Raw genomic sequence first — 21,775 nt, 5'->3', positions numbered from 1 at the left:
AGTGTTGTCATACTGATGAGTGAAGGAGCCCACATTTCTCAACTATGATGTTTTCATACTATCATGTTGCTTTGCTGACAAAACGTCACCTGGTTCTGTCAAAGTGTGATTTACAAGTTAGAATCACACAAAAGATCTGCACACTGTATTAAAAGCTCTCGGCTATTGTAACCTTGCAACATTTCAATCTAACAGAGGTTTTTTGAGGCATTGTCAACTCGCTATCACAAAGCAGAACAAGCAATATATAGACACAGACATACTCATCACTCAGGTGTTTGTGTTTATATCTTTTATAAATCTTTTAGATGGAAACAGTGCACACTAAAAATGCAGGAAGCTTTTAATACAGTGTGCAGATCTTTTGACTGATTCTTGCCTTCATTTGATTTTTTGATCAAGCACCTGTGAAAGGTTTTTGAATGTGCACACCCTCCACTCTACATGTTTGTGATTTACAATGTTGCAAAGGCATTATGACCTTGAGTCTTTTGCACGACAATTTAATTAAGTTCACCTGTGATGCTGTGGTATCAATGGATTAATTACAAAATAGTCCATACCCATTGAGTGCACAGTTGCCCACGTACAGTTCCACATGGTGTGTGTTTGGGATACAGGTCATAGGAAATTGCAGATTAAATAGTCAACTGAACCCATTAAGAAGAGCAATGTGTTCAGACAGAATTGTTGTGAATTTGATAGTACGATTGCTTTATTGAAAGTACAGTAGTACCATAGCCAGTAGTGGGATAGTTAGTGGGCTAAAACTGTACATTAGTAGTTGAGGTAGCACGTTTCCTCTGGCTACAGGACGTGAGTACATCTCACCATCAACCAGCCCATAAATCTTTTGCCTTTTTGCTCCAGAATTCTTAACCAGGGATGGATATTTTGTCAAAAACAGAAAAAGACAAAGAAAGAGAGACAGTACACAAGAAACAGTGAGTGGGTGAGTGAGACAGCAAGACTAAACAGAAACTAAAATTTATAAGGTTGTTATTTTAAGCAGGGTTATGTATTAAATTAGAAACGGCAGCGCTGTTGAAAGTGACACAATTTGCAAGGTGTTTTGCAAATAGTGAGGATGTTTGATACAGAACTTTCTGAAGGCGCAGAGGAAAGGCAGGCCGTGCCAAATGTGTATTCTGGCAGTCTGCACTGAGACCTGCTTGAGTCCCATCTGTAAATGGGCAAACACCCTGATATCTTCAGAGGTGGAAGTGCAAAATGCCAGGTTGTCAAACACCACACTAGGCTTATGTGTCAACAGATTTATTCAACAGGTCAGCTTGGGCAACAAGGTGGCTTTTTCATGGGATTCGACTCTCGTTCTCACACCAGCTAATCGGGCAGGATTTGACAGACCCTGGCTGCCAATGTTTGCCTCCCTGTTCCCCTCCACTTGCTGCCTATTGTTGTAGTGATTGCAGAGTAACCCATTGACACTGGTCACGCTTAACTAGATTGTGATTATGGGGAAACATTGCGCACAGGGACATCAGAGGGCTAATTCCAGTTCCTGTTTGCCACACTGGTTGTTTTCATGCGTGACGAGAAGGGGGACGTAGGGAAATGTTCGGGCAGTGAAACTATTTAGAGTATAGCTGTATGCATAGTTGAAGTGACATGCTACCCAACTTTGCCTTCCCAAATTAGTATGGCAGTAAAATTTAATGACTCCAACTGTACACAAGCGTGAAACTAATGTTGCAGAAATTATTGTCTGTTATTGTTTCCTCTCAACTCCATCAATTGTTGACTGCTTTATTGGCTATTATAATCTTTCCATTCAAAGCCAGAACTCTGTAATTGTTTCAGACTCGAAGCTCTTTCTCTGTGTCTGACTCCCTGCTCTACTGTGTCTTCCCAGATGCCTCCGCCTCGGGGGACACCAAGTCTCGGGTGACTGACAGCTCCCAGTCGCCCAGCTACCGCATCAGGACTGAGTCAGAGCAGGTGTCTCTGTACTCCCCGGAGCAGTCCTCCCTCCATGAAAGTGAGGGTCTGTTATTGCCTTCCCTCTATCGTCTGCAGCCTATCTTTTCCCTAACTCGCATCATTTTCTTACCTCAGCATTGTCCATCTAAGCGTATGTGGCAGTCCTCCCACTACAAATTGTGTCTTTACCTCTCTTCTGGTGAGACAGAAAGCCTCTTCCGTCCTGCACCTCTGTCTTTTCCATACTTTATACTGTAAGTGTCACTGATAACAGCTGATCTCTCAACACAGCTTATGAAAGCCTGAATGATATAGCATGGCAGACTGAATTATAGGGGTGGCAGAACAGTTTTCCTCCTGCTGTGCCATTTGTCATTAGTAATACTGTCTAGGTAAAGGTCATGTCTATTATGAAACCATGTATGATGTGTCTGTTTCCTTCTTCTTCAATCCCTCTCCTCTCTTCTCTCTGTCTTTCCATCTCTCATTTTTATCTTCTTTTTTGGTCATGTTCTCTTTAGGGTCCGCGGGGAATTCGCGTAGCTCAACTCAGATGAACTCGTACTCGGACAGTGGCTACCAGGATGCCAGCAGCGGCTACCTCAGCAGCCAGATCCTGGGCAAGGCTGAGCTGAGGATGCAGCACTCCTTCCCTGGCGCCGGCACTGGTACCCTGGGGAGGAATGCCAGGGCCGAGGGCCAGGCTTCAGCCCAGGTACTGCCAGCAATCTACGTCCAACATATTGCTGTTGTCAAGCACAAAATACATCTCAAATGTATTATCCTCTGAGTAAGACTACCGTCTATTCAGTATATTTTTTAATTTGACCGTCATTGTTCACAATGTTCAAGGGCTTGTGAAATTTAATTACATAACTGACTGTTAGCTTTTAATTCATGACAACAAAAGAGAAACATCAAAATTGCTGTTGCATGTTTTTCAGTGAAGGTAGGGACGTAATGCTTAAAGGCACAGAAGGCACACAGTGCACCAAGCACGGCGACATAATCATGCTTCATACAGTGTTGTACACACAGACCACTGAGAAACCAAATGGCACTGTCACACACAACAGAGTGGGGGGTGGAAGAGAGGAAATAAATGCAGCCTAGAGTAAAGTCATGCCCTGTAATAAATTGGTTTACATAATGCTGTGTTATTCAGCATGTCAATGTCATGACACACGTCAATTTATAGCAGAGATTACAACATGATTGTTAATAGGGGTGGGACGATACAAGATTTTATCGCAGATTACGATAAAAACACTCACATTAAGTTGACCATGGTGAATTTCCATTATGGGGATAATGGTGAATATCATGTCCAGCACCACCCCAAGAGACTGCCTGTCAACCACCATTGAAAGAGACGCTGCAAAAACAGGCTGCATCTACACCAACCTCAAAAATGTCAAAGATCTTTATCAAGGACGCCATTTCAAATACTCAAAATAGATAGCGTTCACTAAAAAAACGAGTGTGCCCTATCTGTAATGCAAAAGATATATTGTTGATTTTGATTCCAGTTTGTTTTAGAGTCATTTTAAGAGTTTGAAGCACATTTTGATGATCGGGTAATTATCATGAACTGCAGTTACTTTTGGCCAGGCTAATCAGGACTTGAATTATTTTTTTTTATCATCCATTGCCTAATTGTTAATGATTACATAGATCCTGAAGGACTAAAGAAAATGCATGTAGTCGCATTGTAATGCCTCCGTGCCAGCGACTGCCGTGGCCAGAGACATTATGTTTCCAGGTCTGTACGTATGTACATCCCAATGTTGTAAATGCTATATGTCAGGAGCACCTTGAGAGAGGCTCTTCAAATTTGGCACAAACGTCCACTTGGATTCAAGGATGAACTGATTAGATTTTAGTGGTCAAAGGTCAAGGTCACTGTGACCTCAGCCATAACTCAAGAATTCATGCGCTATTTATGACAAAATTTTACATAAATGTCTAATAGGCTAAAACGAGGAAGTGATGAGAGTTCATATCCCAAAGTTCACTGCGACATCATTATGTTACTGGCCACCGTTCAGAAGGGGAGAACTGAACTCAACAACTTTGCTGGGTTGAAGATGTGTCTGAAGCATCCATGTTTTAGAATATGCAACTTCTTTGCAGTAAAATCCATATCTGAAGCATTGTCTACTGTCATGGTTTGTGTTGTGTCCCGCTCCTGTGTTAGTCCACCAGAAGCTCATTGGTTTTGCTGATATTGAGCTTCAGGTGATTGTTGTTGCACCATGTAACAAAGCTCTCTATCAGTCCTCTGCACTCCTCTGTATAAGTGTCTCTTAGTGATGACAGTATGTTTCTCACCGAAAATTATGCCCTGGAATTATACGTTAATATAATGACAACTTCCATTTCGCCTAAATACACTTAATACCTTTTCATTAAAGTCCCTCAAATCTTCACTACATATGTCATATTAATCTGGACAGACATGGATTTTAACTGCAACTTGACTGGTTGGTCCAGGCATACAACCACCAGGCGGTAATTCAAGTTTTCTTTCTGACTTGCAGGCTCCAGCAGTCACAACAGCAGTGCCTGGTCGTGCTATGCGGAGGGTAAGCTCAGTGCCTTCTCGCTCTCACTCGCCAGCCTATGCCAGCAGTATGTCCCCCTCCCGCGGCTCCCTGCGTACCTCAGTTGGCAGTGCCTACGGCTCCCCCATCGTAACTGAACCCAAACCTCTCTCCAGCATCTTCTCTACGACCTTGCCCTCTGCCCAGCGCACCAGTACCACCGGCGGGGGTGGCAACAACTCACCCTACTCCACACAGAAAAACTCCCCTGCTGCACTACGACGCATGGGCTCCACGAACTCGCGATCGGGGAGCGCCAGCCGGACAACATCGCCCTATCAGGCCTCTGCGGGGTCATCATCGGGCCGCATGGGCTCGCCGCTGACGATGGTGGAGAGCATCAACCCTCCACTGACCAAGCAGCCTACTCACTCATCGTCTCCAGTCAGAGCTAGTATGACTGCCGTGCCTCAGCACTACAGCTCCACTCTGCCCCGCTCCATGCTCCACAACACTGACCCCTATGGACCCCAGAGTTACGACATTTACGAAAGGATGACGCGACCTGACAGCCTCACAGGTGCTCATGCATACACACACATACACATAGACACACACTGCTATTTATAGCGTATGAGTGCAGAAGCCTGCTTAGACTCACTTAGACTCTCATATCTGTAGATAATAACTATTTACAGCTGGCTATATTGTTTTGCTGCAGTGTTTTGTATACAAAAGGTCCAAGAGCAACAGCAGTAGTAAAATAGCACCTGTCACATCAGAGAGAAAAAGAGAACATGGTGCTTTCCTGGCTGTCCCTTCTTTTCCATTGGCTCATAGCTGTGTGAATCTCTATATGCCATAATGTGTGCATGGTGTGTGTGTGGGTGTGTCCATGCTTGTATAGAGCCACATCTCCAACATCAGTAGTAGAGCGAATACAGGTTTAGATAAAATGCTTCCATATATTCAGATTTTCCTTTAAATGATGAAATACGCAAGGAATTTTTTTTTTAATACACAAACATAACTAAAGAATTTACAACAGACATAACACACATACATATATATAAACCCACATGCACATATGTAATTCTAATACAACAACAAATCACCTCTGCAACAGCTGAAAGAAAATTTTTAATTTCCTGCACAGGAAATAAAAGAAAAAGCCAGATAAGTTGTGATATAATAGAAAAAACTATTCCTATTATCTTTTTTCTCTACCTTTCATAATTATCTTTACCTGCAAATAATAGTGTTTGAGAAGTAAAATAAAGGATCTCATAACCTTTTTTTGCAAGAAATTCTTAATTTAAGCTGTGAGCATCAGAAGTTATCATTTGTCAGTGTATATATATATTTATATATGTCAGTGATTAATAGAAAATATTAATCTAATAGAAAAGAAATATACACTTTTAGAATGGAATTCAGCTTTTTAGGCCGCTACATAATTTCTTTTCATAAAGTCTCCTGAACTTCTTGAGTAGAGGATTTTGTGATACGGGCTGTAAATATTTGGACAGTGATACATTTTCTGTTGGCCTGTTGTTGGCTCTGTGCGCAGCATACTGAATCTGAAAATAAACAGAGACTGTGAGGTCGGCGGTTGTCCTGGAGGGGAGCCAGAACATAGTTCCTGCAAGAAGACAAATATTAGCTCAAAGAGTATAATAGACTGCTAATCATAGTTAGGTTTGCTGTTAATAATAGAATCAGGTAGTTGTGATATAGTAGCCCGCATAGCTAACATGTGGCTGTGAAGTATTTTTTTCATTCAGTGTCCAGGTGTGTGGGATTTAGGGAGATATATTGGCAGAAATTTAATATAATATAAGTATGTTTTTCTTAGTTTAGGATCACCTGGAAATAAGAATCATTGCGTTTTTGTTACCTTAGAATGAGCCTTTATATATACATAAGGAGCAGGTCCTTGTCCACGGATATCTTCATGTTGCACTGCTGTATTTTTATAGTAGCCCTGAGTGGACAAACCAAACACTGGCTCTATATAGGGCCATTTTTGCGTTTTCTCACGGCTACTGTAGATAGCAGCCCCTCTGCAACAAACAGCATCGGAAAACACTGATTTTTGAATGTGAAACTATTATTTAGCCTTTTTTTTATCAAGTTCTAATCACCTGGCCTTTGTTTTGGAGAGGAAGAGACCTTTGCGGATAATTGACCCTTTGTGAAGTCCTGCCCCCCGACGTAAACTGGCCAATCATAATGTAACATCGGGCCGACTCAGACCAGTGTCCGACAACAACATTGACTCTAATGCAATCCTTTCAGACTTCCTTTGTTTTCAGGCTGGTTTTGTGGATTTGGAGCTAAATGTTGTGCCTGGGGCACGTCGTGTATTAATGATACTCGTTACCTGGAGAGGTTGGAAAAAGATATACGTTTCTTCCCTGTTCCAAAACCAAAATCAGACCCTGAAAAGTGTAGGGTTAGCTAGCTAGCTACTGAAGATATAGTCTACTGAATGTATACACATGCTGCTTTTGCTTTTTAATGATTATAACAGTGAAAAAAATATAGACCCTGCTGTACAGGAACCAGTGAAGAGAGGCAGGGAAACTTTGCTGATATTCAACCAGCTGTGTGTCATCATAGTGTGCGCAGATGAACGTTGCTTGACTTCCCCTGGAGATCCCTGCCCGTCCAGAGGCGGTCAAGGTGCTGGAAGTGGCACGGGGGCGAAGCCAAACACCGTTCATCTGCACACACTGTGATGCCACACAGCTGGTTCAATATCAGCAAAGTTCCCCTTTATATTCATTGTCTTCTGTGATGATCAGCAGTGATGTGGTGGTTCACTTTTACACTGTGATCTGTAGCCTATAGTTCGGCTTTAGCTTCTAACTATCTTTGTCTTTTTAACCTGTTGTTGCTGCAGAGTCAGTTTGACATCCTGGATATATGCTTCAAACACAGACTGTAGACCTCTCTTTCTTCAGGAAGTGCAGTTACTTACAGTGTGGGCTCCATGCTTACTCTGACAGCTTGTCGGGCCGTCACAAAGGGGCGGGGCTTAGCGAAAGGGCAATTCAGCTCCTGATAAAAACCTCCTGAACAATGAACACCCAAGGAATCCTAACCAGGAGTTCATGCTTGGCATACAGGAGAAGTTTTAACTGCTGACAATCTGCCATCCTCACCACTATATGTCACTAAATCCTACACACTCCTCCTTTTATATTCTGAAGCTGTGGAACACATTTAAAACGGGGTGAGCTGTTTAACCACTGAATACAAAAACAATATTTTCAGCCACGGTTCAGTTGCCCTTTATATTGAGCAAGTTTATCAAGAATATTGGTTAATGTTAAGTATACATGGCGTTTATGCAAAGGCAGTTTCAATTTGCAGGTTAAATAAGCGATAAGCAATTTAATTATATACCTATGTAGTGAATAATAGAGAGGGTAGAGGAAAACATCTCCACGACACATTATGGAGGTCCAACCGAATCCATTATTTTCATGAGTGCATTATCACGGCTATATCGTGGGTGCTCACCAAGGACAAAATGAGGTGGCTGTATAACTGTGTGTGTTTGTGTGTGCGTGTAATTTAATCAGAACTGTTGAAGAGATCAGGAAGATAATAATTGGAAAACCTCCCTGCCCATAGTGGCTTGGGTGTCATCCTTTTAGGACTGGTGAATGTTTTCTAGCCAAACACATATCTTGTTTAAATCTGGAGCCCAGCAGTTTTTCCCCACAGCCAAAGGAAGAGGACAGCGTGTACTGATTCATTCTCAGCTCTTGCTTTTTAAGGTATCTCCTGAAGATAAGAATGTAGCTCTGACAATAATGAAAACCACACTTATTAGGTAGCAAAATCACACCTTTTGTTGAAATTTCAGTCTTACATGAAGGCTTTTCAGAAGGAGAAAGCAATGAAAGTAGTCATTTAGCTGGTGAAAGAAAGCAGGATTCCCCCGTAAAAGCCAAGTGCATCTTTGTTTTCCTTCAAAACATAGAGGAGGCACTTGTTCAGCAAATCACTGCATTGTGGTTCCAAGGTTAATGGACTGTTTTCTGCTTGACTTCATGCTGCCTGGGGATATCCTCAGATGCCCTGGTTGATGATGACGTTCAAGGTGAACATTTTTGGTTGTTGTGTGACATCGGTGTCCCATCATCCTCAGTGTGTTGTGTTTGCATGTAGGTGCTGCATGCAGTGTCTCTGTTATTTGTTGTTGGTTAAGTGTTCATCTTCAACCAGTTGTCATTTTTACCATGTTTATTCTAGGGTCATCAGTTTTAGAAGTACATGCTACATTGTGGTTTAACTATGTAATCTACACAGCAATAGAGACGTGATCGGGCCCAAACAATCAGGCGCAACATGAGCCACTTCACGGCAGTAGTTTTTGACCAGGGCCTGATCAAAAACCCAAATTTCCACTGTAATGCTATTCATGATAATAACAGTAATAGGGCGGCATGGCGGTATTATTGTTGGGGCTGAGAAATATGGCCAAAAATGTATCATAATATGTTTTCTTTTTATATTAATCTAACGATAATTATCACAATATACACACAATACCACTTAATTTAAAGTTCATGAGTTATTTTCAGCTTTAGTTTGCATGGCATGTAAATCAGAAGGTTTCTACTGGTTTAAAACAAATGTTTATTTCTTAAAGCAGATTTTCTACCAGCTTTGCATCACAATGATCTTGGTAGTATGTGTGGACAAATTATGTTAAACTTCCGTCTCTCAAATGCATAAACAGCTCGAGTTAGTGAGAAGACCACCTTTCCAGCAGCAGTGAAATACTTCTATAAGTGATGACTTCAATGTGTTTTAACTTGAAAGCCTCAAGAAGGCCATGAAACAATGCTGTTAAACATTACAAAAGATTGAAGAGGGAAGTTGGGCTGCATTTATTCTCTTTAACCACAAAAAAATTTCCAAATATACAAATTCGTAAAAATGTTCTTATCATGTGGCGTAGTGGCTGAAAATGCAGACGTGTGATTGCTGCTGGGGTTTGAATGTAACACTATTATGGGGAGCTTGTTTCGGCCTTGGTGCTAGCATCTGTGCTAGTGCTAGCAAACTCTTCACTCATTTGTGCATGGATGTATTAAGACACCTGGATACAGCATTGGTGTCGGGGACCCATTCATTCCTATTAGAGTTGCCCAGTGGCGCATGAAGCCAAAATGGTTCAACTGCTGAATAAATAATAATAAATAACCCCGATGATCCAGGGATTATTGGAATAGCTCCTGCATCATGGACCCACAGAGCAGGCACACCAGAGACTTACGGCCGCCGACAAAGGCTGAGTGCAGCCAAGCAGCCAACTCTGCTGGCTGAGTGGCTGACTTCCAGTTTAGTGTTCCGCTAACTTGATAGGGGATAATAATCTAATCTTGTGGCTCCATTAGGCTTTCGAAATGTAATCAGTCCCAAAGGATTAAATGTTGATAGTGCAATGAGTCATTTCACCGGAGTTGTGGCGCTCAAAAAATATTATCCATTGGTCAACAGACGTCTCTTTCCCAATATAAGTGGATGGGAAAAAGTCGTTTCGGGCCGCAGAGCATCAGAAATTGCAGTACCACTGTTTTGCCACTATGAAAATTGGCTTCAAAGCCTGATGCACTTCCCGGTGGCCTGTGCTCACCTGCATACCGCAATAAAGTTTTCTAGCTTCTGGGTTACGAATATAAAACCACCACGGCTCAAAAATTCAGAATAGAAAGACTCGTAATTGACGTTTGCAGTTCGAGGTGTCCTGTCAACAGTTTTACAGACGTATCTTTTACTGTGGTGGTCAATGGGGGAAATGCTTTTTGGGCCACTGGGGATTTTATTGGCTGCAACACCGCGAGTGACCACTGGGAAATATTTGCTGCAGGGCTGAGCAGCTTTCCTTGGTGACTGTAGTGTGACCTTTTGTTGCCAGGATTCCTCATCTTATTTGTTTCCCTTCTATCACATGTTATTTATTAGGTGTCATTTTCAGGTGCACTCAGTGGTTCTTGTAAGTAGGCAGTTACATCACACTACTCTGAGTAATGATGTCTCAAGCAGACACAAATGGGTTGTCAGTCTCTGTCCTCTAAGCAGAGTGAGACACCAGCCTCATTCTCCTCTCCTTCCTGTATTTCTCACCCTGCTGTCCCCCTTACTGTCTCCCTTTCTCTCACATTCGCTACAGTGGAGCCTTACCTCTAACACTGCAATTTGTCACAAGTGTTTGATGAGCCATAGTAGAAGGAAATGGGATGATCACATGATCAGGCTCAATTGCGAGCATTTGGCAAACGCCATCCGACAGCCTAACCTTGATACTGTTGCTGTTGGTGGCTCTCTGTCAGTATCTATCAGTTGATGTTTTGCCTCCTTTCCTCACCTCTCCCTTGCACTGTCACACGTTGTGTATTTTCCTTTGGTCTCTTTTCAACAGACTTCTAACCCTTAACTTGAATTTTCTGTCTCCGATCTGTGCTCTTCTCTTTTTCCCCTTATCTGTTTTTTTCCTACCACCCACCTGACTCCCCCTCCTCCACTGTCATTGGCAGGAAGTCATGCCTTCCCTCTGCTGTTGAAAAATGGAAAATGAAGACAAATTGTCCCTAATAACGTGCTCATTACGCTCAATGTCCATTTCAATGCAGTGTGGGACAAAGAAAGAGTGGAGGGAAATGGCATATCTGTGTGTGTGCATTCTCAACCTGACAGCCAAGCCATCGTGGTCGTTTTCACCTTGGTTTACTATACTTTTCACAACTGTTCTCACTTTTAATTATAGCATTTTTTTCTGGTGATCATTCCAGTTCTCCTGTTTGTCTGGAGAGGGTTTTTGTAAATTATTTTTGTTGAGGAATTCAGTCAGCTGCATCCATTTAAGTGTTTGTTTCTCCCGAGCAAACACACGCCAAGCCCGCCACCGCCCTTCATCTAGCCTCTGCCAAGTGCAATCTGTTAAAGCCATGGTGAGAGGGCTGAGGGGGAGAATTAAATGACTATAACGCACCAGGAATGTGGGCCATTCATCCTCAATAGACAGCAGTATGTTATTTCTCCCTGACAATTTGCAGATGCTTTTTAGAAGTGACTGCAGCCCTTCTACCAGGGGAGCAGAATAAAGAAGGCAGACGGATTAGTCTCCTCTAAGGTTGTTTGAATGTTGCTACTTTCAGGAGTCAGGCTGCTGAGTGGGAGAGATATGCATGAAGGTTCCTGTGCCAGGGAGATTCTGTCCCTGTCACTCGGTCACAGCCGGGCTTTACATGGGATGAGAAGTCTCTGGTGGTCCTAGATGGCCTCATTAACCCTCCTTTCATTTTCATCCTTTCTTTTCCTCCTCTTCTTATATTCTCTCCCCGCTTTCTTCTCTGGTGCTCCCGCCTTTTCCTCCTGTCTTCCCGCTACCTCCTCTCTCTTCATATACTAACCCCCCCCTTTAAACCTTTGAACAAGAGAAGCTGAACTGATTTCCTGCCAAGCTGCTGCTAGTGGCTATTGTGTGCACGGCCACAAAGTAAAAGGCTTCCTGGGCTATTGAGTGAGCCACTACAGCACACAGCAGCAGAAGCAGCAGTATTCAGTTTTACTCCCTACTCCCTGCACAACAACATGCCTGCCATTTCAGAGTACTTGTTTGTATGTAATCCATAGTTACGTTCAACCCCTTGTGCCTCAGATTTTGGTATTAAATACAGTCCATTGATGAGTATGAAACTGTGAACCCACAGTATATGTTGCAGCTACAATGGCTCATTTTGCCAAAAAACACAAGAGAGGACACTAAAAGCTGAGAGACATTCACCCTGGAGTGCCTAAAACCCTCTAAGCTGCTCTAAAAGCATGGCATTAAGTGGCGCATTGCCTTTGTTAAACCGTGTTGGAAATAAATTTATTTTTAATTAAAAACATATAATTAAATATTGTTTTTTTTCCCACCAAGCAATTCTTAAACAATGGAGAAACCACCAGGTAGCAGGTGTGGAGCGGGACTGATGTTCAGCACAGGAATTAAACAATGTAGAGTGGAACCACCAATGTAGTGTGGTTGGGAGGAGGAGGGTGGGGTGTTGTTGGCACAGGCCAACCTGTTGCATAGCCAAAGGAGCCAAGATTTCTGATATTGGAAATCAACCAAAAAGCATCCTGAAAAAAAGCTTCAACTTTTAACACGGCCTTCACAGCTTTGTTTATAAATCCAAGGATGTCTAAAATGCCTGCTTTCATTTAATTGCTGCAGTGTAATGGTAAACACAGCCAGTGACGAAATTGATTTGAAGTTTAACATAATCTTGACAGGCAGGTTAGTATTTTGTCAAAGCTGCTTTGCATTGAACAGCTTGCACTTCCACTGATCACCTGCACAAAATGTATTCATTATAATAGAGCTTTTGAACCCTGTTTCCACCAAGCGATACGGTAGGGTACAGTTCAGTTCGGTACGCTTTTTTTCCACTTCCACCGTGAGAAATTGTTGATGGTACCAATGGAACCGTTCCATACCATAACCATTTTTGGTCAGAAGTGGACGGTCACTTTGCTCAGGGCTGAGCTGTGGCTGAGCTTAGTTGACTGTAACTATAAAATGAAAGGATGTTTTGTTGGCTCTTGCAGCAGCTGTAGTTGGAGAAAAAAGTATCTTGATTCACTGGGCCAACTGCCGGCAACTTTTAAGGTGGAATGTTAACTTGTAATGTTACGACTTGAATCCATCAGCACACCTTAAATTTCACTGTGACAACTTTGACCATTACTTTAGTTTTTATATGACACATATTTTTAGTAATGAGTGGATCTTCAGGCATTTATAGAATTTAATTTCAACCGATTATATGAAGTGCATATATTCTAATCCTCACTCTGAGGGGGAGAAAAAAAAAAAAAGCGTGTCGCAGTGTTGCTCCTGTGGGCTACGGCAACACTAAACCCCTGAGCTTTCCTTAGAGGGACTAAATGCTCAAACCCGCCATTTTTAAACATCCCATGGAGAGACTCTCACTGCAGCCTGTTTTCTTTTGTTCTGAAAATACTGGCGTGCAGCCTCGTTCTTTGGACGATAAATGAGGTGCAGACTTCCAGCTGTGTCATCGGTAATGAGGAATTACAGTGAGTGCTGGACAGAACAGTGAGTGACAATATCCCCGCCCAAATTTAAGAGGACTGCTTGCGGTGGAAATGCTTAGTGGACCTAGGGTTTAGGCACCATGTCTGAAGGGTTACTTTTGGTTCTAAAGGTACCATACCGAAAGTGTTTGGTGGAAACAGGGCTAAGGTACCATACCGAAAGTGTTTGGTGGAAACAGGGCTTCAGACACCTTGAATTGAATACTGCCAAACCAGACCAGGACACCCACTGCTCACACCTTTATTGTTTAAAAGAATGTGGGTTACCGACATCAAAGAATTAGTGGCAACAAAAGCCAACAGTTGCATCACCTCATGTTGCTTATGTCTCTGCTAGAAAGTTGCGTTTGAACGCACCGCAAAGACCACAGCCAACAACCAACTAGCACATACATTCTGCACCTGTGTTAGAGGTGGTAGCTCTCCATACCAGCAGGCGGTGGTAGTCTGTATTCGTCATCCAGAAAGGGAAACTGGAAGACCAACGGGTGGAATTAAGATCCAGTTATCACATTAACAACACAACCATATGTTGAAAGTACAAAGTTGCTGTGTGTTAGAGAACAAAAACACAACCAGTTACGAACCGCTTCTTCTAAAGAGCTCAATTGCTAAAAAAACAAACTAAAATAATACAACAAGTTTGTCTCGATCTCACACCCTCTTGACCTTTGTTTGCTTTCCTCACTACTATTTTCTTGTACTGAGCTGAACTGCAAAAACAGAGTGATTTCATTCACCCACAGGCTCTGCCATTTCCAACACTGATTCAGCATGCTGACACACCGCAAGAACTAGGGCGACAGACATTCACCGACGGCCCGACATTGACCAACAGCTGACCATCAGCTTGGTGCCTTTAGCCGCTGCTTAATCTGGACTGCAACCATTTTTTAAATATACTAACCATTTCTCTATTTAATTCATGCTCTTATGCATTTGTCATGCAGTTGGAGGTGAGCAGGGTCTTTTGATGCCCCCGCAGAGCTCCGCTTTTTAACTGCTCAGTGCTTCAGAGGTCAATCTCAGTCTGGCCTGCTGTCTACATCTAAAATCTTCACTCGCCTTACCCCCAGAGGCCCTCTGCTCCCAAAGGAGGCAAACATTCTTATTTATTAATTTCCTCTGTCTCAAACTGTGACAAGAATCCCTCATTTAGCTGGTTCTGCATGGCAGAGCTGGTGTTCAGCAGCAGTCTGCGCCTGAGCACATGCAGTTGGAGAGGACCCAAGTGACGTTTCGGAGGCTTGTGAAATGTGCAATGAGCGGTTAGATGCCAGCTGTATACTGGTCCACTGGGCTTCACAGCGTAGTGAGCTTCACTGATGTGAGATTTAACACAAGCACAGAAACGTAGGTATGCAGATCAAAATGGAGATTAAAGAAAAACAAACCTGAGATCTCTTCATATCAGCCTCGTCTTCCATTTCAGTGTCTTCAGATTTTCTTAAGCTTTAAATGAGAGCGTAGTCCGTAACATATTCGTGGCATCTTCAGAACTTCACAGTGAAAGCATGACCGTTATTGTACCTCTTGTCACAATAATACATTCACCCCAAGTTTGATTTAATCGGGGGGATGATTAGCTGAATCACGCTGTAATTGTGGTCCATTTTCAAACATTAGACCTTCATTATTTTTGATTTTGCAACTAAACAGCCCATCATCCATCTCCTACACAGCAATATTCGAGTTAATGTGGTGCTTTCTCCCAAAAGACAGAGCCATTAGATTCAATTTTGGACTATGTTTTAATCATAACATTCTTTATACTTATTGCTTTTCAGTTTTATTGCACATTCCTCCCCGCTAACCCTGCTGGGGAGGGTGTAGACCAACAGGTTCTTTTAAGCTGTCAGCAGTGGGCTTCACTGGGAGGGTGTAGCACACAGAAGGTTTTTAATACTTCGTGGCTAATGGGAATGGTGATTTCAGCACTTTGAGGTGTGACATAATAACACACTGAAAACTCCAGAGATGTTAGGAATTACCACCTCTGAAGACCCTTTAAGAAGGAGCACAGATATGTGTTTGTGTTGGGATTTTAGGCATTTTGAAGTTGGTTGGGTGGGAACGAAGGTGAAGGGGTGAGGAGCCTCTTAGCAGTGGGCTTTCCTTGAATGGACAGACTCAGAGCAACAGATGCTGTTGCCTCATTCTGCTGTTACTGTTTCACATCTGGACTGAATCTGTGTCAGACAGTACTCGCTGCTTCACGCTGCCCCCGCAGCCTGTTGTTACAGTGACTTTTGTGGAAAGGAGTTTAAATTAGAGCGCTCATCTGTGTGTGTTTCTTTTTCTCACCCTCTTATGGTAAGCTGTTTCCTGTAACACACATTCCTTAACATCTGCTCCGACGATGCCTCTGATCGGCTCACATTCTTCTTGGTCCAACACTGTCGGCTCTTGTTGGCCTTCGACTGTAGCTGATTTTACCCATTAATTGCAGTGTAGTATTTACTATTTGCTTTCACGTATTTGTCGTCCCCCAAAAAAAAGACCACTGGCTGACAGCACTGGATATACAATTCAATATAAAGTATGTATGAAGACTGCTTAATCAGATCAGGAGTGGCAGCGCTTGGCTAATTTGTTTTATTCATTTATCCTCAATGTTCTTTATAGTACAAATACAGACTTCTTAGTTATTTCCTCTAAAGGCCCAGACATGCCAAGCCGCCATCAAAGAACAGGTGGCGACAAAGGCCAACTGTTGCGTCACCTCAAGTCGTCTGTGTCTCTACCAAAAACTTATTCCTGAAGGGAAACAGTAAGACCAACAGGACAGATTCAGAATGCTAGTTAGCAAGTTAGTACATTAACAACACACTCAACGCTAAAAGAGCAAACTTTATTTAATGTGCGCTAACTAACAGTAACACAAACCATTACAATCTGTTTCTGCCAAAGACCTCAGTGGCTATAAGAAGCAGAAGTTGTGTGTTTGTTTCGGTTTCATGCCGTCTCTGGCTGTGGCTTAGAGGTAGAACGGATTGTCCACTAATTGGAAGATCAGCGGTTTGATCCCCGGCTCCTCCAGTCTGCATGTCGAAGTATCCTTGAGCAAGATACTGAACCCCAAATTGTGATGGCTGTTCAAGCGGTGTGTGTTAAAAACTGAGTAGCAGGTGGCACCTCGTATGGTAGCGTCAGCCCCCAGTGTGTGACTCATACTGTAAAACCACTTTGAGTGGTTGGATGACTAGAAAAGGTGCTATACAAGTGCAGGTCCATTTACCATGTTAACTTTAGTCGTTGGTTTGCTCTTTTAACTTCCATTTGTCTTCTCATACCCTGACCTCAACTGCCAATCAGAGTGATTTCGTTTACTGACGGCCTCCACCAGCTCCAACACTGATTTAACATGCTGAATTGGCTGAAAAAACACAGGCAAGGGCCAACTATTGCCAATGATGAGGGATACACCTCCAGAACTAGGGCTACAGATGCGCACCAACTGCCAACATTCAGCTTGATGTATCTCGGGCCCTTAGGCAGGTGCAGAACGTACATGGATGTTAAAACATGGTGGCTGTTGGCTGTGGTCTTTGTGTTTAGGGTGCAACACATGGCATCTATGCTAGGGTTGTTTTTCAAAGTCAACTTTGTAGAGAATTGGAAATGAGCTTTAAATATGTGACTTTTAAGACCTTATTTGGGGAGAGAAAATCAAATTCAAATAGGGATACCCTTGTGTTTTTTATTCTGCCCTTCTGTAACTCAGTTTTTCCAGCGGATGTGAAATATATTTAGCTGAGGTATGTGTGTGGGCAGTGTGCATGTCAACTTAATGTAATGTGGATTAACAATAATAAACATACACAGGGAGAGTTAATGGGTTCTTTTCACTTTTTATATTATTTTGAGGAACCATGTTTATTTTTTTGTATATTTAAGCCGCTGCTTTTTTCCAACTCATGTATACTCATTTACTATCTTATATTTTACATGTTTACACAACTGATCTTATCCCTGAGCAGCTCATTATTTTTTGTTTGTGAATAACTTTTTTTCCGATCTGTTTCCATTCATTTTCACCCAGTGTTGAAATTGACTCACAAAACTGAAACTTGCTTGAGAGAGGTCACACTGATATGAGCGTCACGTCTGCTTTTATTTTTGTCAGTGTTGCATTATTGTTGTATGGTAATGCAGAGCAGACTTTGCATATCAGTGAACCGCATTGCCATGCAGCAATGACGTTAACTTTGACAACAATTAAAGGAGACATGTCGTTTACTATGATTGATTACCTAAATCAAAAAAGTATCAAGTGTGTAAAGCTGATCTTTATACCATAACATAATGAATGGAAACCAATGGCTGTCTTAAAAGTAAGGGGCAAACACTTCCCCTCCTGTTTCTTTTTCTTTTCCTCTACCCTCTTATTTTGCACTTGGATATGTTTTGGACATTTAACCAATACTTTTTCAAGAAAGAATCACAGTAAATATGCTGAAAGTCATTCAATGTCTCCCTCAATGACACTTTGACAGGACACATGGGAGTTCAATGACAGAGGACTCAAACCTCTGACACTTCACTTATGAAACAGTCTGTGTAATCACCAGACCGTTCTGCTGCTGACCACTTATCTTCTAACCACTCTCCTTTATCTCCAGGAATAAGGAGCTCATATGCCAGTCAACACAGCCAGCTGGGCCAGGACTTAAGGTCAGCCATGTCCCCAGAGCGTCATATTGCACCAATCTACGAGGATCGGACGTTCCAGGGCCCGTTGTACCGCAGCCCCAGCCACACCCAGCAGGGCACCCTCTACAGGAGCACCTCAGGTAGGTCCCATATAATTTCGATGCTAGAAATGCAGAGGCAGGTAAAACAAAAGGAATGTAAGGACGAAGACAAACCACCCACCAAGGACATGACACCATTATAAGATACACCCATCCTTGTGTTTGAATGAATTGCCTCTTATTAATTGGCTGTCACCCAGTAATGATATCACATACAAAGTTTGTGTCTAACACTGCACGAATGAGACAATCCTCCGACTGTAGTTAATGTGAATTTGATTTGCAAATTTTTTCTTTCACCAAATGAAAGCTGTCAGATATTTTTTTAGGAAAAGTGAGATGATTGGGATTCAGATATTAAGTGTTATCTTTTATGTCACTAGGATCAACTGTTGAAAAGGGCTGCAAGTGTAGGACTGAAGTGGTCCTCACTGAAGATGATAATATGAAGTAATTGTCAGTATACTCTAAATTAGGTGGAATTTTTGATTTTTAAAAAACGTAATATAACACTAGAGGCTAGAGACCAGGCAAGAAAACACTGAATATTTATTTTCAGCCCCTCCAGGGTTTTACAGGCTTTATTTTGGGATTGTTGCAGCCTAAAATGCCTGATTTCACCACAGATTTTCTAAAAAACTGCAATGCATGTTGCAATGTTTTGAGACCTTTTGGCAATTTTTCATCTAAAAAAAAAATAATTGCAGTTTTACTCCTTTGGAAGGAGTCTTGTTCCAGTGAGAATAAAACACACACACACTGCTGTGTCTTCTAAGTAAGTTTACTTTCCAACATGTTAGAACATTTTTTTCGAGACTGTTTATTTCTTAAGTATTTTCTTTATCACACACACACAGTTTGTCATGCAAACAGGCGCGCGCGCCTCTATCGCTTTGTAATTTGTGCTCCACTAATGTTAAAACTAACCGTGCATATTTACCTTGATTCTTTCAGCACTTGAAATAGATGTCAAGATTTGTTTTGTTCATTGTCCATGTGTTTCAGCCATTTTCCAAATGTGTCAAGCGAGTATACTCGCAGGACTTCTGCGGCACTAACGCATCTGGTGTGTCCAGGCCGTTATGTCAACAACGCTACATGAAGCAGATGAATGACTTTTTCTCTGCAGTGTGAAAACGGCAGCCACTTAAACCACTGACTGTGCACTCCGCCGCCAAGTGGGCAGGGGTGGTAATTGCAACCGGTCAAAATGACCGACGGCCTTCAGATTTTCCGGTCATTGTTGTAAAAAAACGGTCAATGACTGAGAATATCCGGTTAACGTGACCCCTGGTTCCACCTCAATGTTGCACGTGCTGCAAAACAGCTTACTCCTCATCTTTGTTGGTTATTGTGAGACAGTTGTGTTGCACATGTGTGCATCTTTACAACCAGTGCAACAAACTGAGTGGTGACTCATGAGAAACTCTGATGATTGGTCAATTATGCAGAAAAATTGCAGTGACTGGACAGAATTTGCAACGTCGCACAGGTTGAATTTGAAGTTTATCTTCAGTACGGGATAACCGTACCAGTCTGTCATTAGCTGCTTGATCAGCCTGCATTGTGTTCCTTACATTTGCACCTATTGTGTGTGTGTGTGTGTGTGTGTAAGTAACAGATTACACGATCACATTATTTCCAAACCTACCAGAATCTCCACTAGGTTTTATTCTTAATTTTCTCTCCTCTTTGCTCGTGTTGTCTCTGTATTGTCATGCAGGTCAACGTTTTCATTGCAAGCAGACCCACCTTCACTATAAGAGCACTCCCTTTTTGTTACCTAGTACAGATGTTCCCTTCAAATCTCTCAAAGCCTTTTCCATCTAAGCCGCAGCCCCTTGACTCTGCTGTATTGTTTTCCTTCGGGAACACCATTTTTCTGTCCATCTGCCCTTTAGCTCTACCGCTACCTATGTTATGTCTTTCTTTCCTGGTTTTTCCTCTTGCTTTCTATTTTTCTTTCATCCTGTCACCCTCTCCTTCCCTGCCTCCCTTCCGTTCCTCCCTTTACTGTCAGCAGAAAGGGTGAGACATGAGTTAATAGGCAGGTACTGATATGTCATCCTGCCACAAAGGAGTCCATTACCCGTGTGTCACACTGAGAATGAGAAGAAGGATGGAGGGGCCAGGGGACAGCTTGGTTACCCACATCCACAGCCCGCTCTCTTCCAGCTCTCCTGATGTTGGCATTCTCGTCTCATCATCCCTCCTGACTCAGATACACATGCTTAGTTTGCACTGACACACACACTCCATTCAGCCTTCTCCTTGGCTCAGAGGAGATCTGCTTAGACCGATAAGTTCACTAATAAATGCTATTGATGCGGTGAAGAAGCCCCCAGACGAGCCACTATAATGTGTTTATGCCAGCTATATTGAGCAAAGGAGAGCGGGGCGGAGCTGGAAGGGGTGTTCAATATGGAGTCTTTGTAAGAGCTACCTCATTAGAAAAATCCAATTTTGATCCTAGAGTTTTCTTTGTTATGTTGTGAAATGAAATTTCAATAGGCCATTTTCACCCTCTGGCTTTCCATACATTCTTAGGCTTTTTCTGGAAGCTTGCACTGTAAATGTTTAAGTGGGAGTGAGATTTTTATGTTAAGTAGAAATATTGATCCTTCGCTGGAAAGATGTAGCCTGAAATCGCCAGACCAAACCACAAATCTGCAAATGAAAGTCTGGAACCTCTCTGTTAGTTTTTGATTCCCAAGGGGCATTATCAACAGCTGATAGAAAGACAGAAATGCTGCTGGATGCAATTTGATAGACCTACAACCAGTCCTGCACATGCCCAGCTTTGCAAACCTGCACCCGCAAAGATCAATACTAGAACTGACCTGTTACCTGCAATTATATCCCAGTAAAATCCAGCCCCTCCCCGACGTGTTAATCTAAGTCCGGCGACCCGACCCATAATTGAATCAAACAGGCTACACAAGCACTCACTTTAAAGTGCTTTACTTTTGCCATTAGAATTGCGCCATTAGAACATGTAACATGAATTAACTTATAATCTATAGTCAGTTTGGCAGAATCAATCACCAACCATGTTGCTACTCACTCGCTTAGGTTGCTGTGCATAAAAATAATATCATCCAAAATCCCTGCTTTAAGCTGGCTTCTCTGTTCTTTATCCTGCTGAGGAAAGGTCTCCTATTACACAACCTGAGCTCGCCAGCAAGGACAGGTTGTGTCACTGGTTTATATATACAGTGGTGTGAAAAAGTGTTTGCCCCCTTCCTGATTTCTTACTTTTTTGCATGTTTTCCACACTTAAATGTTTCAGATCATCAAACAAATTTAAACATTAGTCAAAGATAACACAAGTAAACACAAAATGCAGTTTTTAAATGAAGGGTTATATTAATGAGGAAGAAAAAAATCCAAAGCTACATGGCCCTGTGTGAA

The 21,775-nt window shown here is 42.3% G+C and overlaps 1 protein-coding gene across 5 annotated transcripts in view; it reads left to right on the top strand.

The window, feature by feature from the left end:
* Positions 1-21,775, top strand: part of pkp4 (plakophilin 4) — a 119,587-nt gene that overhangs the window by 65,969 nt on the left and 31,843 nt on the right. For 4 of the 5 annotated variants that reach the window (XM_050048648.1, XM_050048646.1, XM_050048649.1 and 1 more), the window contains 4 exons: positions 1,874-2,005; positions 2,463-2,656; positions 4,482-5,064; positions 18,233-18,403. In XM_050048648.1, the coding sequence (XP_049904605.1) occupies positions 1,874-2,005; positions 2,463-2,656; positions 4,482-5,064; positions 18,233-18,403 (1,080 nt within the window). The remainder of the gene's footprint in view (positions 1-1,873; positions 2,006-2,462; positions 2,657-4,481; positions 5,065-18,232; positions 18,404-21,775) is intronic. The other variant, XM_050048647.1, reaches the window with a different exon arrangement.

The sequence above is a fragment of the Epinephelus moara genome, chromosome 7 (assembly GCF_006386435.1).
Source record: "Epinephelus moara isolate mb chromosome 7, YSFRI_EMoa_1.0, whole genome shotgun sequence".
NCBI classification, from domain to species: domain Eukaryota; kingdom Metazoa; phylum Chordata; class Actinopteri; order Perciformes; family Serranidae; genus Epinephelus; species Epinephelus moara.
This window is presented reverse-complemented; position numbering and strand designations above follow the sequence as displayed.